At 46.8% G+C, this 13,027-nt stretch overlaps 1 protein-coding gene across 1 annotated transcript in view; it reads right to left on the bottom strand.

Moving 5' to 3' along the window:
* Positions 1-3,672: 3,672 nt before the first annotated feature.
* LOC126273120 (UDP-glucosyltransferase 2-like) overlaps positions 3,673-13,027 on the bottom strand; it is a 100,808-nt gene continuing 91,453 nt past the window's right edge. Inside the window, exon 7 of the mRNA XM_049976574.1 lies at positions 3,673-4,828. Within this exon, the coding sequence (XP_049832531.1) occupies positions 4,552-4,828 (277 nt within the window). The 3' untranslated portion in view covers positions 3,673-4,551. The remainder of the gene's footprint in view (positions 4,829-13,027) is intronic.

Below are 13,027 nucleotides of genomic sequence, written 5' to 3'. Positions count from 1 at the left end.
GGAGAAGGGAGGAAAGGCAGGAACAGAGAACGCTCCAGCACTGTTAGAAATCGAGAGCTGTCAGAAGGGGGAGTTCTGTACAACAAATGCCCTAGACAGCGCAACAATTAAACGCTGACCGGAACGTTCATTTGACAATATTCCTCACTCAGTACCATTCTGAAAAAATTTAGTCACAGTGTAAGGTTTATGAGTCCACTTTTCCTCTAAGTAAACCACTACTTCTTTTATGGTGATAATAAACGTTTTTCTGTTTTTTCCCGTATCATCTGACTTGTTGCCAAACTAACTGGGACTTATCTTTGGAACAATCTACAGTTCCTTCCCCCTTAGAGCCTTTTCCAATCAACTATACTTACTAGCGGTTTCCAGAACATGAAAAGAAATTAAGTGTGCTTCATGTTAATGAGTAACATGCAAAACAATATTTATTATCCTCAGTAGTTACCAGAAATAGGTGAACAACTACATTCAGAGTACTTGTAAGAACTACTGAGATGAAATGGGATAATCAAGGGCTTGCATTCTGTCAATCGTTCCTGAATTCACAGTGCATCTTAGTGGCATTGCTGTGCATCCAGCACAGATAAATACTTCCTGCCAGTTGACAGTTGACAGAGACGATGTCTTAAGCACAGAGGTATATGAGACCCTGAGACATGCCACTGGCCAGTCCAGTATCTGGATGTGGGCGAAGTCATATTTACACGAGCACTATTAAAAAACGTGTAATAAGTATTTACCTCTCAGTGCAGCTTGCACTACAAGTGACCGCAGAAAATGCTTTCGCCGGCAGCTGCGGCCTTCTTTCCGTTAACATCATTAAATTTATAGATGATGGGAAGGAGAAAGTAGTGACAGTGCAGCCACAAAGGGTGAAGAGATGTGCAAGGCAAAATGTTAAGAGTAAGTAAGTCGATGGTGAGCAGTTTATGGCAAGAGGGACACGATGCGGAGACGAGCGCAACTAAACTCTCTACCCAAGAGTTCAGACAATAAATATCCCGTTGCCGATATGGATACATTATTATTACGCAGCAGCACCTTTGATATTAATAATATGTCATGATCTACCAGATTCGTCCATGTACACAACATCGATGGGTATTTAAATGATTATAGAGTTGCAATTCTGTGTTATGAGTAGAACAGTCAACAGAATGCATTAATGGTGTCCGTATGTATAACGCTGTTACCATGCGTGGTAGAGTATATAAGCGGGATGAACAGCGTCAGATATTGAGTGATAACTGCGAAGGACACAGAGACGCTTCGTGATCGTTTGAGACAGCGTCATCAGTACCTAAGAGAGCTTAAAAGGACTCTTATTGTGTACCTCCAGTAAACCAGCCGGTAAAATCATCCAAGATCCAGATTTTCGAGACACTCGTATGTGACAGTGTTCCGATGTTGAACTGAATGGGGACGTTATGGCACAGATACTAGTAGTCAAGTTTCCAGTCGATCATACCTGACCATCACCAAGGACCGTCGCCTTATTGTGCACCAAGCACTTCACAATCTCCTTCACGTATATCTGTGGCCTCCATAGCAAGTAATGCCGTCCCTTACAACATCTGTGCCCTCCTGCACCATTGGTAGCAGACTAGCAGCAGCTGCACTATTCAGCTACCGTCCCCGCTGACGTTAACACCACAACACAAACGGCTCCGTTTCGAGTGGCGCAGCGACTGGGATGCATGGATTGTTGGTAAATGGTTTCGCACTGTATAAGACGGTGAATCGCAGTTCTGCATTGCCACTTATGACCATCGTCGGCGGGTAGGCAGCGGCCTAGAAGAGGTACGGTGCTGTTACTCCTTCCTTCATCATGTGGGAATCCACTGGGTATGACTTAACGTTACACTGGTGGTAACTGAAGGATCTCTGACGGCGCAGTGGGATCTCACAGGCACCTCTCATGTGACTGCATAGTGATACCATTTATCAACGAGACATTGCTAGTCTACTCAGGAAAAAAAATCCTGAGGTATTCCTGTGACCAGCAAAATCGCCGGCTGCTGTGGTCGAGTGGTCCTAGGCGCTTCAGTCCGGAACCGCGATGCTGCTAGGGTCGCAGGTTCGAATCCTGCCTCGGGCATGGATATCTGTGATGTCCTTAGGTTAGTTAGGTTTAAGTAGTTCTAAGTCTAGGGGACTGGTGACCTCAGATGTTAAGCCCCATAGTACTTAGAGCCATTTGAACCAGCAAAACCCCAACTCGGTCCCCATAGGAAACGATTTGGACCAGCTCGCACAACTCCATCCTAGCACAATAGTCAGGACATCAAAGACCAGTTGCAGCATTTTTGGGCCAGCCTGCCTCTGGAGACAATACAGCGGCCTTGTGACATCTTCCCAACCAAACCAGTGAATGCATCATGCGCAAATGGAGTGCTACGTTATACTGCTAAATATGCCGCTACTACTAAAGTCCTCGTAAATTCGACTCGATTTTGTAATCGGTGAAATAACATCAGGTACATTCTTAATCCGGCGAGTTTTACTTCGTTTCCTCGTCCTCTTCTGTGTTACTTTTTTGTCAGGCAGTGTGTCTAGACGAACATGTAGTTATATGTATTAGACTGTGAAGAGATACTGGCTAAGTGGCAGTGTGCGAGGAGCATTTTAAAATAAAAGTGTCAGTCTGCGCTGAATTTCGGTGCTATGCAGGCCTTTTGGCGTACAGAACTGTAGGGTGTGACAACGCTCCACTTGTAAGATTGCTGGAGCACGCTCTATTACTATCAAATGTTCAAATGTGCGTGAAATCTTATGGGACTTAACTGCTAAGGTCATCACTCCCTAAGCTTACACAATACTTAACCCAATTATCCTAAGGGCAAACACACACACCCATGCCCGAGGGAGGACTCGAACCTCCGACGGGACCAGCCGCACGATCCATGACTTCAGCGCCTAAGACAGCTCGGCTACTTCCGCGCGGCCTATTACCATCTCTCCTCCCTTCTTCTAGAGCAGGGCCGGCTAGAAATTCTGCACGCGTGCAGTGCTCCAGCACATGTGCAACTTCCGGGTCACAGCGTGCACGCCGCAGCCGTCAGCGTTCATGTAGTGCATGTTTCTACGCACAGATGTCGCTTTATCCACTTGCTGGGATACTCTGTACTGGCGCATGCTAGTGCTCTTTCCACAGCTTGCAGCCAACCATGGGAAGGTATTTCGCGTATTAGACATTTAAAATACTGTCACAGTCTACTCATTGATACGTCTACTTTTATGTTAACAGTTTAACCCAGTAAGACAAGTAATACAATTAACAACCGTGGGTTTTTATTAAGGCAGCTTGACTGACGGCACGTAAATACGCGTAGTGTTTTTCATGTAGTATTTAAGAAAGAGAGCACTTAGCGGCTTCCAACGAACCTTATTCATGACTTCAAATAACATTAAACTAATGCAAGGTTTCCTGTAACTAATTCTCGGTGCCCTCAGTTACACCCACATCATTTCTGTCTCACTGACCTCTGAACGGAATGATAACCGGAGACCTCTCGATGATCACCTGTTATTTCAATACCATTATTGCTACATATTTCATCAGTTCCATCTGAAATCTGCATAATAACCGACAATTAGATGAATGTTACGTTTTATCGACTTCAGCTGAGCGTAGCCCTCCACACATTAAAAAAAAAAAAAACCTAAATGTAAGTATACATTGGAACAATCGGTTTAATGACCAACTTTCCTGATAATAATGTAACATGGAGCAGAATGAGGCAATAATGCACAGTTAGTAAACAATAATTTTTAATTATGGAAGGAATAAATCCAAACACCTTTATCATTGGTCATGAGAAATGATAACCGAGTTGATGTGTCTCATCCATTTTCTTAAGGACATTTAATTTTGCTTGCCGTTCTTCACTGGTGAGTACACTACACTCGTTTTTGTGATTTGTATTGTAGTGTCTTTCAATTGAAAACTTACTCTGGCCGCCTATTATTCGGCCGCATAGTTGTGAGTTTCAACGAAAAAAAGTTGCAGTTCCCAGTCATTTTTAAACGACTGAGAACGTAGATCTCCCGCCCTTTGCTTTTTCACAGTACCTGCCATTTCTCAGTACTTCCCTGTTAAGGTTACGGTTACCAGGGTTAAACGAGACTGGGTATGTTGCACTCTTGCTTGTACCACATAAAGAGGGAAGTGGAGCCGCCGCCGTTCGCTTAGGACACATGTATAATAACAGATGTCGCTGTCGCACACGTGCGCACATGTGCAGCACTTCCGCACGTCTGCACACTGTGCAGCGTTTGGCCGGCCCTGTTCTAAAGAGTAAACGCGACGGCGTTCCCAGGGTCGGAAGGCCTTCAGTTCACTTTGCTGGTAGTTTCTCTCTAACACAAAAAGAAGCGATAGCCGACGCCTCTACGAAACAGGCTAACTCGTATGCAGGTCACGGGTGTACATTTTTACACAAAGAATGCTCACGTTTACAAAGTTTACTGGCATTCCCAAACTCGTCAGTAATCCTCCGACTGCGACAAACGCAGAAATCTTGACGAGTGCGATCCCTGAGCGTGCATTCACTGCTTCTTCACTTTCTTATCGTTCTTGTGTGATGGGACCACTTTCCGGACGATAATGTACAGCGCCAGTAGTGGGAGAGATGCCGCTGCTACGACGAAGGCCGCGATATCTAGGAGCAGGTACTGGTACCAGGCGAGATCGAGAGCGGCGGAGCGGAGGTGCGGGGCGCCCTTGTGGCGAAGCACGTACTCCACCCAGTAGACAGCTTCCTCCAGTGGCGGCCGGGGGCGGTCCCTGTACAGCGAAGACAGCTGCTTCGCCCGCTCGCTGTACCTGTGCAAAATGAAAGTACTTGGATTATTGTCTCTTCCTGAAACTTCTTGGCAGATTAAAACTGTGTGCCGGACCAATACTCTAACTCGGGACCTTTGCCTTTCGCGGGCAAGTGCTCTACCAACTTTTTTTTCTCTCTCTTCCTTTTTTATTAATAACACAATTTCCTTTTAAAACCTAAAACATAAAAGGTAGCTATAATTCCGCAACGGCGTTCTTTTTTATTCTTTTTTATTTTTATTTTTTTGCTAATGTAAATGAGTATACAGTCTCACCATGTAAGGTGTCAGGCAAATCCAACACCTTCCATGAAAACCCTGACATGATAAGCAAATCCAGTAGTATGTCACATAGCTCCGAATAAATCGTGACATTAAATTAACCAAAGTAATACGAGTAACGAGTGAGGAAATGGAATACCACAGACTAACACAAGAATGCCTAAATGCATGTCATACCTTCCCACTGTGAGACAGACGCAGTTCCGAAGGGAGAAACAAGAACAAAAGCCGAGAGCAGAACCGTGTTAAGCTAGAAGGCCCTACGATAAGGGAGGGACACCCACGCTCCCAGCTAACCACCAGGACCACCCCCCAAACCATGTTAAAAGACAGAGCCCTCCAAAATTACAGTATAGATCTTACGATAACACTAAAAGGACCACACCAGCTGCAAGTTTTAGCGTGAGACTTTTTCGCGTCTCTGTTACGTTGCAAACTTTAAAAACATTGCCCCACCACGAAAAGTATAACGTTTCTCATTGGATAGACAGAATTTTTGTAGGCGGAGCTTAAGGTTAACATTGAGACCCTGATTGGTCAGATGAAAACACAGCCAGATAGTTTTTTTGAACTAACTTCGGTAAATTGTAGTAAGGAGAAGTTAGGAGAAGGGGTTAGTTCCGAGACGGCGAGCTGGATGGCTGCTGCGCCGGCCGCCGCCCCCCTGACGAACACCGACAAGGTAATGGACGGACGCGATGTCGCATAACAGCGCATAAAGCTTCACTCAGTACTGCAGAAGTCTCATCTGTTACACCCTCTTTTTGCGTAATACTAGTGTCGATCGTCAATTAAAGCTCATGGTGTTCACATTTGCCACTTGAAGTAAAAGTCTATAACGCGATGATTTTTCTGTTATATAGTTATTGAGAAGCCACATCAGCCACCGTAATTTTCGACAAGTTAGATAAGTAATTAAAGATAATTGAGGGTCGCTGTAGACCATTTTGATAGTTTGTTCTTTTGTGAAACTTAATTTAAACCTAGATTATAGATGTGATATGGCATAGGTCATCCTTCGATCCATTGTAGAACTTGGAAACCCCCTCAGGGAATATTCGTTCACATTTTTGTTGAACGCAGTTGGTTTTTACCATCCTGTATTGAAACATTTCCTTTTATCAATAGTGTAATTTATAAACAATGTTTTGTGAGTAGAATAAAATTTCCATTGGTAAACTTAACTGCTTTTTCGACGTTATTTTACCAGCTCACTAAAAATAGGAAAGCCTTGAACCCCTTCCACTAAATTTAGTTAGTATTAAGATTCTTTTACAGGGAGTGCAGTGGAGCTGACGCTGAAATCATTAAGTATTTGGTTATATCATCGCTAGTCTCACTGAACTCTTCTGAATTCTACATGTCATGTGTGGTCTGGCGTCTCCTTACCACCAACAGGTCCCAAGTTCAAACTAGTCAATTCCCTAAAAAACACGCTCAGAGCGTCGTTGCTCGAAAGTGGTAGGGAGACACGATATAGAACAAACAGACACCACCATGAATCTTAGAACCATCAGCAGCAAACTTTTTTTGGGGGGGGGGGGAGGGGGGGGAGCACAGGAGAAATAAAACAAATAGGCTGCAGATAGAGAGCTATGTGTGAAAAGGATAAACATGTGTAAGGAGAAAAAGAAAAGCTTTGAAGAGGAGGGGAAAAGAGAAGTGAAATAAAATAGGAATACTTTCTGCGCCATGTTCCACTTTGGAGCGCCATCAGAACAAAATGCATTCTATCATTGACCATTGAAGGGGAACGTGGGATCGTCCAGTCTTGGCTGGCACGGTTCGTTGAGATTCTAGCTTTGAGGCGGGTTGGTGAAAATACTCTGTAAATAGTTCGCGAATGTGGCCCGATAGTGTTGATGTCGGCGAAGGGTGTGGTGATGTACTTGGAGGCGTGTCCCAAAGTCCGCCGGATCGACGATGTCGTCCCGGAAGAGGTAGTTGACACCCATACCACTGATCCATGTGATGGCGCGCCACTTAGGTCGTGTCGGGATATATCATCATGGTGGGAGAAACGTGATGTGGTGGTACTCGGAGGTACAGACAGCTGCTACTGGCCCACACTCAAAACGATGTAAGTCTGTATCTCTGACATTGCACTTGAGGCACAGGGGTGAGTCCACCAGTGCGATGCGATGCAGTTTCTGTCTTTTAGTATACTTGCCGTTGACGAGAAGGTACCACATAGAGGTGGTGTCAGTGGCGTGATATTGTTGGTGGATCGTTTTCCAAACTGTAGGCCATGAAACATGGAGGTGACGTGTTTCGACGGGGTTTCGGGGTGGACACTGTCGGAGAAGGCGGTAGATGTCGCGGGTGGTCGTCTTCCTGGTCCTGGGTAGCTCGGTGCATATGTAGCTGTACTCCAAAAAGAAACGGCCGACATGTGACATCGGAGGTGGAATGTGTGCCAAAGACGTCGGTGGGCGCCTCGAAACAGGTGCGAGCTCGGTGGTCAACATTCCAGTAAAACTAGCATTTTGGATTTTCCATAACCGGAGCACAGTATTGGTGTAAAGTGTCGTAGTCCTGGCTCTCACATTAACCAGATCGAGGCCACTATCCCGCTTCGGTAAGGTGAGAGCTTCATACTGGACTTTGAAGATGTGTTCAGAACAAACGAAATAGCCGAAAGCCGCCTGTAATCTGGCCGCCATTGTCGCAGTGATGGGCAGAATCTGCGCTATATGGGGTATCCGGACTGCCAGGTAAACTGAACTACCCAAGCACGACTCACCATCCCCCCCCCTCCCCCAGCTTTAATTCCGCCAGTACCTCACCTCCTAGCAGACTCCTAGCACATTTAAACTGTGTGCCCGACCGAGACTCGAACTCGGGACGTTTGCCTTTCGCGGGAAAGTGCTGTACCAACTGAGCTACACAAGCACGACTCACCCCCACCCCCTCCCCCCGTCCTCACAGGTTTAATTCCGCCAGTACCTCGTCTCCTACCATCCAAATTTCACAGAAGCTCTCCTGCGAACCTTTCAGAACTAGCACTCCTGGAAGAAAGGATATTGCGGAGACATGGCTTAGCCACAGCCTGGGGGATGTTTCTAGAGTGAAATTTTCACTCTGCAACGGAGTGTGCGCCGATATGAAACTTCCTGGCAGATTAAAACTGTGTGCTGGGCCGAGACTCGAACTCGGTGCCTTTGCAGGGAGTGGCAACTGAGCCTTAACATAGACAAATGTTGTGGTGTCACCGCCAGACACCACACTTGCTAGGTGGTAGCCTTTAAATCGGCCGCGGTCCGGTAGTATACGTCGGACCCGCGTGTCGCCACTATCAGTGATTGCAGACCGAGCGCCGCCACACGGCAGGTCTAGAGAGACTTCCTAGCTCTCGCCCCAGTTGTGCAGCCGACTTTGCTACCGATGGTTCACTGCCTACTTACGTTCTCATTTGCTGAGAAGATACATTAGCATAACCTTCAGTTACGTCATTTGCTACGACCTAGCAAGGCGCCATTATCAGTTACTATTGATATTGTGAGTCATGTATCGCCAAGACCGACGTTTATCAGTAATGGATTAAAGTTAAGTATTTCACCAGCTACGACCGTTTTTCTAAATTCTAATTTCCTAGTCTTCTTCCAGACCTCACGCCAGCCTGCGTGAGCTAAAACGCGTGCCTTTCGGCCTCCTTTAGTAACATGGTGTTGGCTCTCCTGCCAACCACAAGATTGGCGACGAGGCACAACCGCGTTCTTATCAATATTGCCCTGATTTACTTGTGTAATGGCTTCGCCACAATCTCCAGCTGTACTGTCCCAATTTTACCGCTTACACAATCAGCAGACGCAGGCCTTACTGGATGCCCTTGAACAGCTCGTCCAGGGTCAACGTGCGACGCAAAACGATGCGGCAGCAGCCGCTTCACCGCTGACGCAGCCACAATACACTGTTGCCCCAACTTTTCGTCCTTTTGATGCTGCACTGGAAAGCTGGACGGAGTGATCACGCCCATTTGGATTCCATCTCGCCGCCTACAGAATTCAAGTTACGAGCGGCAGCCTTTTCTCCTTTCTTCAGTAGAGGTGACCACGTATCATGTGATAGTCAAATTATTTCCCCGACGTGACGTAGCAACTCTGTCCTACGAAGAAATTTTGTCTGCATTAGATGCATATTTCAAAGAATCAGTCAATGTAGTTGCCAAACGGTATACCTTCTTTCGTACAAACCGTACGGCAGGTCAGACTAATCGGGAGTGGGTTGCAACCTTGCAAGGCGTCACTAGGGATTGTGCTTTTGAGTGTCAATGTGCACCCCCTTATTCAGATACTATGGTACGTGATGCAATTGCACAGAACGGTGGCGATGGTGGTTAGTGTTTAACGTCCCGTCGACAACGAGGTCATTAGAGACGGAGCGCAAGCTCGGGTTAGGGAAGGATTGGGAAGGAAATCGGCCGTGCCCTTTCAGAGGAACCATCCCGGCATTTGCCTGAAACGATTTAGGGAAATCACGGAAAACCTAAATCAGGATGGCTGGAGACGGGATTGAACCGTCGTCCTCCCGAATTGCACAGAACGTTTCTGATGTTCGTATAAGGGAACAGATTTTGAAACTAGTAAATCCCTCCCTTCAACAAATGATGGACATATTGGATCGGCAGGACACACTTGACTTTGCTCAGGAATCATTTGAAGCTTCGACAGCAGTGTGTCAGGTTAACCGGCCCGGCGGGCGAGCTGCACGGAGCAGTAAACAGCCCTCGCGCCCGGCCGCGCCGCTGCCGCCAGGCTCTCAGCCATGTGTGCCGCGCCGGCAAGCAAATGCAGTGATCAAATCATGCCCGCGGTGTGCTACTAAACATTCGCGTGAGAATTGCCCGTCACAACAAGCTATTTGCTTTTATTGTAATAGAAAAGGACATGTTCAGAGTGTTTGCCAGAAAAAGCTCAGATCGGAAGCTCAAAACCGTTCCAGGCCCTTTGCTTCGCGCCGGAATCGGAATCGAACCAAGGATACTCAGGCTAGCGAAACTTCGCCCATGGAAATTCATGTAGTTCATTCCACTCCGCGCAGTGCCACTCTCTCTAACAGTGACTGTGCTCGTCCCAAAAATAGTGTGCGTCGACATCGCCGGAACTCCCGTCAAGTCGCAAGTGATTACGTACCAGTGTCAGTTCACGTTGCACGAGACAGTCGCTCTTGTCGTCAGCAGGACAATAAACGTTTTGTGGACTTGGACATTAACGGCAAAGTGATACCATTCCTGCTCGATACCGGAGCTGCCGTTTCACTGATCAATCAAGATACTTACAAACTGCTGGACACACCTCCGTTGCGTGCCGAAAATGTTAACTAGTTATTCCAATCAAGATATCCCTGTGTTAGGACAGTGCAGCCTTCTTGCAACATACAAAGGACAAACAAAACCTGTGTCATTTTACGTCCTTCGTTCTTCTTCTGCAGTGAACTTGTTTGGTTTCGATTTATTTCAGTTGTTTAACTTGTCTATAGTAAATCAGGTCCTATCAGTGAACCAGACGGTGCCTTCAGACAGTGTTTCTCGTCTATGTGAAGAATTTGCAGTCATTTTTGCACCGGGCCACGGTTGTGCTAAAAACTATAAAGCACATTTGGAACTGAAAGTAAACGCGCAACCGAAATTTTTCAGAGCACGCAATGTTCCCCACGCATTGCGTGATGAGGTCGCAGAAACATTACACGATTTGGAATCACAAGGTGTAATTGAACGTGTGCAGGCTTCTCTCTGGGCATCACCCTTGGTAATTTTGCCAAAACCTTCCGAAAAGTTGAGACTTTGTGTGGACTTCAAGGCAACAGTGAATCCACAACTAGTGGTTGCAACTTTTCCTTTACCCCGTCCGGAAGATCTTTTTGATAAACTGTGCCCGGGTAAATATTTTTCGAAGTTGGACCTCGCAGATGCGTACTTGCAAATACCGGTGGACAAAGAATCCCAGCGCGTTTTGGTGGTTAACACGCATCTTGGGTTGTATCAATTCAAACGACTGCCATTCGGGTGTGCATCCGCCCCTGCATTGTTTCAGCAATATCTACAAACTGTTTGTGCGTCGGTCCCTACTGCAGCAAATTATCTGGACGATATTGTGTTCTCCGGAAAGACGGAAGAACATTTAGCCAATCTCAGAACATTATTTCAGGTCTTCCGACAAAATGGTCTTCGCTTGCGGAAGGACAAATGTGTGTTTTTTTTGCTCGGAACTTGCCATACTTGGGACATGTACTCAATGCCCAAGGCATACATCCCAGTCCCATACACCTTCGTTCCATACAAGACTTGCCTTCGCCGCAGAATTTGAAGCAGCTACAGAGTGTGCTGGGAAAAATTGATTATTATCACCGTTATATACCACACGCCTCTTCCATTTCAGCTCTGCTTCATCGTTTACGCCGTAAGCGTGTTCCGTTCGTCTGGACGACGGAATGCGGCCGCGCCTTTCGCCGGTTGAAATCGGGGTTGCTTTCCAATACTTGCCTTACGCCATTCGATCCCCAGAAGCCCCTCTTGTTGATGGTGGATGCTTCGGATTTCGGGATCGGTGCTGTGCTTGCGCACAAAACATGGATGGTACGATCGCCCTATTGCCTTTGCGTCCAAATTGCTCTCGTCTGCTCAAAGAAATTATTCACAGATCGAGAAAGAAGCATTGGCTCCCGTATTTGGTATTACAAAGTTTCATGATTCCTTGTATGGTCGTCACTTTACCATGATCACAGACCACAAACCTTTGACATCGCTTTTTCATCCGACAAAGCCTGTACCTCCACATACAGCGCAGAAATTCGTTCGCTGGTCTATTTTCCTCTCGCAGTACCGCTACGATACCTTGTATCGGTCCACTGCTAAGCAGGGAAACGCCGATGCGTCGTCCCGCTTGCCTGTTGCTGAGGATAGGGCATTCGATTCCTCCGAACTTGCTTGCATGTTCATTGATGCGGAAACCGATGACGTGGTCGAATCGTTTCCGATTGATTTTCGTCGCGTAGCAACAGCCACAGCTGCCGACCCTGTCCTTGCTCCCGTTCTGCGTTTTGTTGCTACGCAATGGCCCTTGTCAAATTCACAGATCGGGGACCCGTTGGTTCGCCGATTTTTTGCTCACAAGGAGAGACTTTTTGTACGACGTGGTGTTTTGGTGTTGTGTTCTGATAATGATCAGTCCAGGGTCGTGGTACCACGTTCATTACAGTCCTCTGTCTTACAGCGTCTCCACCAAGGACATTGGGGTATAGTGAGAACGAAACAACTTGCTCGTCAGCACTGTACTTGGTTTGGAATCGATGCCGCGATTACGAATATGTGCTCTTCTTGCATGGTGTGTGCCGAACAACAATCAGCACCACCACGGAAATTCTTTGCATGGCCAAAAGCCACTTCCTCTTGGCAACGCTTACACATCGATTTTGCTGGTCCATTCTGGAATGCTCGATGGTTGGTTGTGGTAGATTCATTCAGTAATTTTCCTTTTGTGGTCCGGATGTCTTCCACGACATCATATGCCACCATCCAAGCGTTATCCGCTATCTTTTGCATTGAAGGTCTTCCACAGACTATTGTTTCCGACAATGGCCCACAATTCATGTCCGCAGAATTTCAGTCACTCTGCAAGGCCAATGGTATTCAACATCTGACGTCCGCGCCGTTTTCGCCACAGTCAAACGGTGCCGCTGAACGATTGGTCAGGACTTTCAAGTCACAGATGTTGAAGTTGAAAGAGTCGCATTCTCGGGAGGACGCGTTATTTCTGTTTTTGTCCTCGTATCGCTCTCAGCCCCGAGATGGTCGCTCGCCGGCTGAGTTGCTCCACGGTCGTCCTCATCGAACCTTGATGTCTTTGCTGCATCCGCCGCATCAGGTTCCTGTGCAGCGACAGACACCTGCTTTTGCTCCAGGCGACGTTGTCTACTATCG

The sequence above is a fragment of the Schistocerca gregaria genome, chromosome 5 (genome assembly GCF_023897955.1).
Source record: "Schistocerca gregaria isolate iqSchGreg1 chromosome 5, iqSchGreg1.2, whole genome shotgun sequence".
In the NCBI taxonomy this organism is placed as follows: domain Eukaryota; kingdom Metazoa; phylum Arthropoda; class Insecta; order Orthoptera; family Acrididae; genus Schistocerca; species Schistocerca gregaria.
The sequence above is the reverse complement of the archived record's forward strand: the minus strand, read 5'-3'. Positions and strand labels throughout refer to the sequence as shown.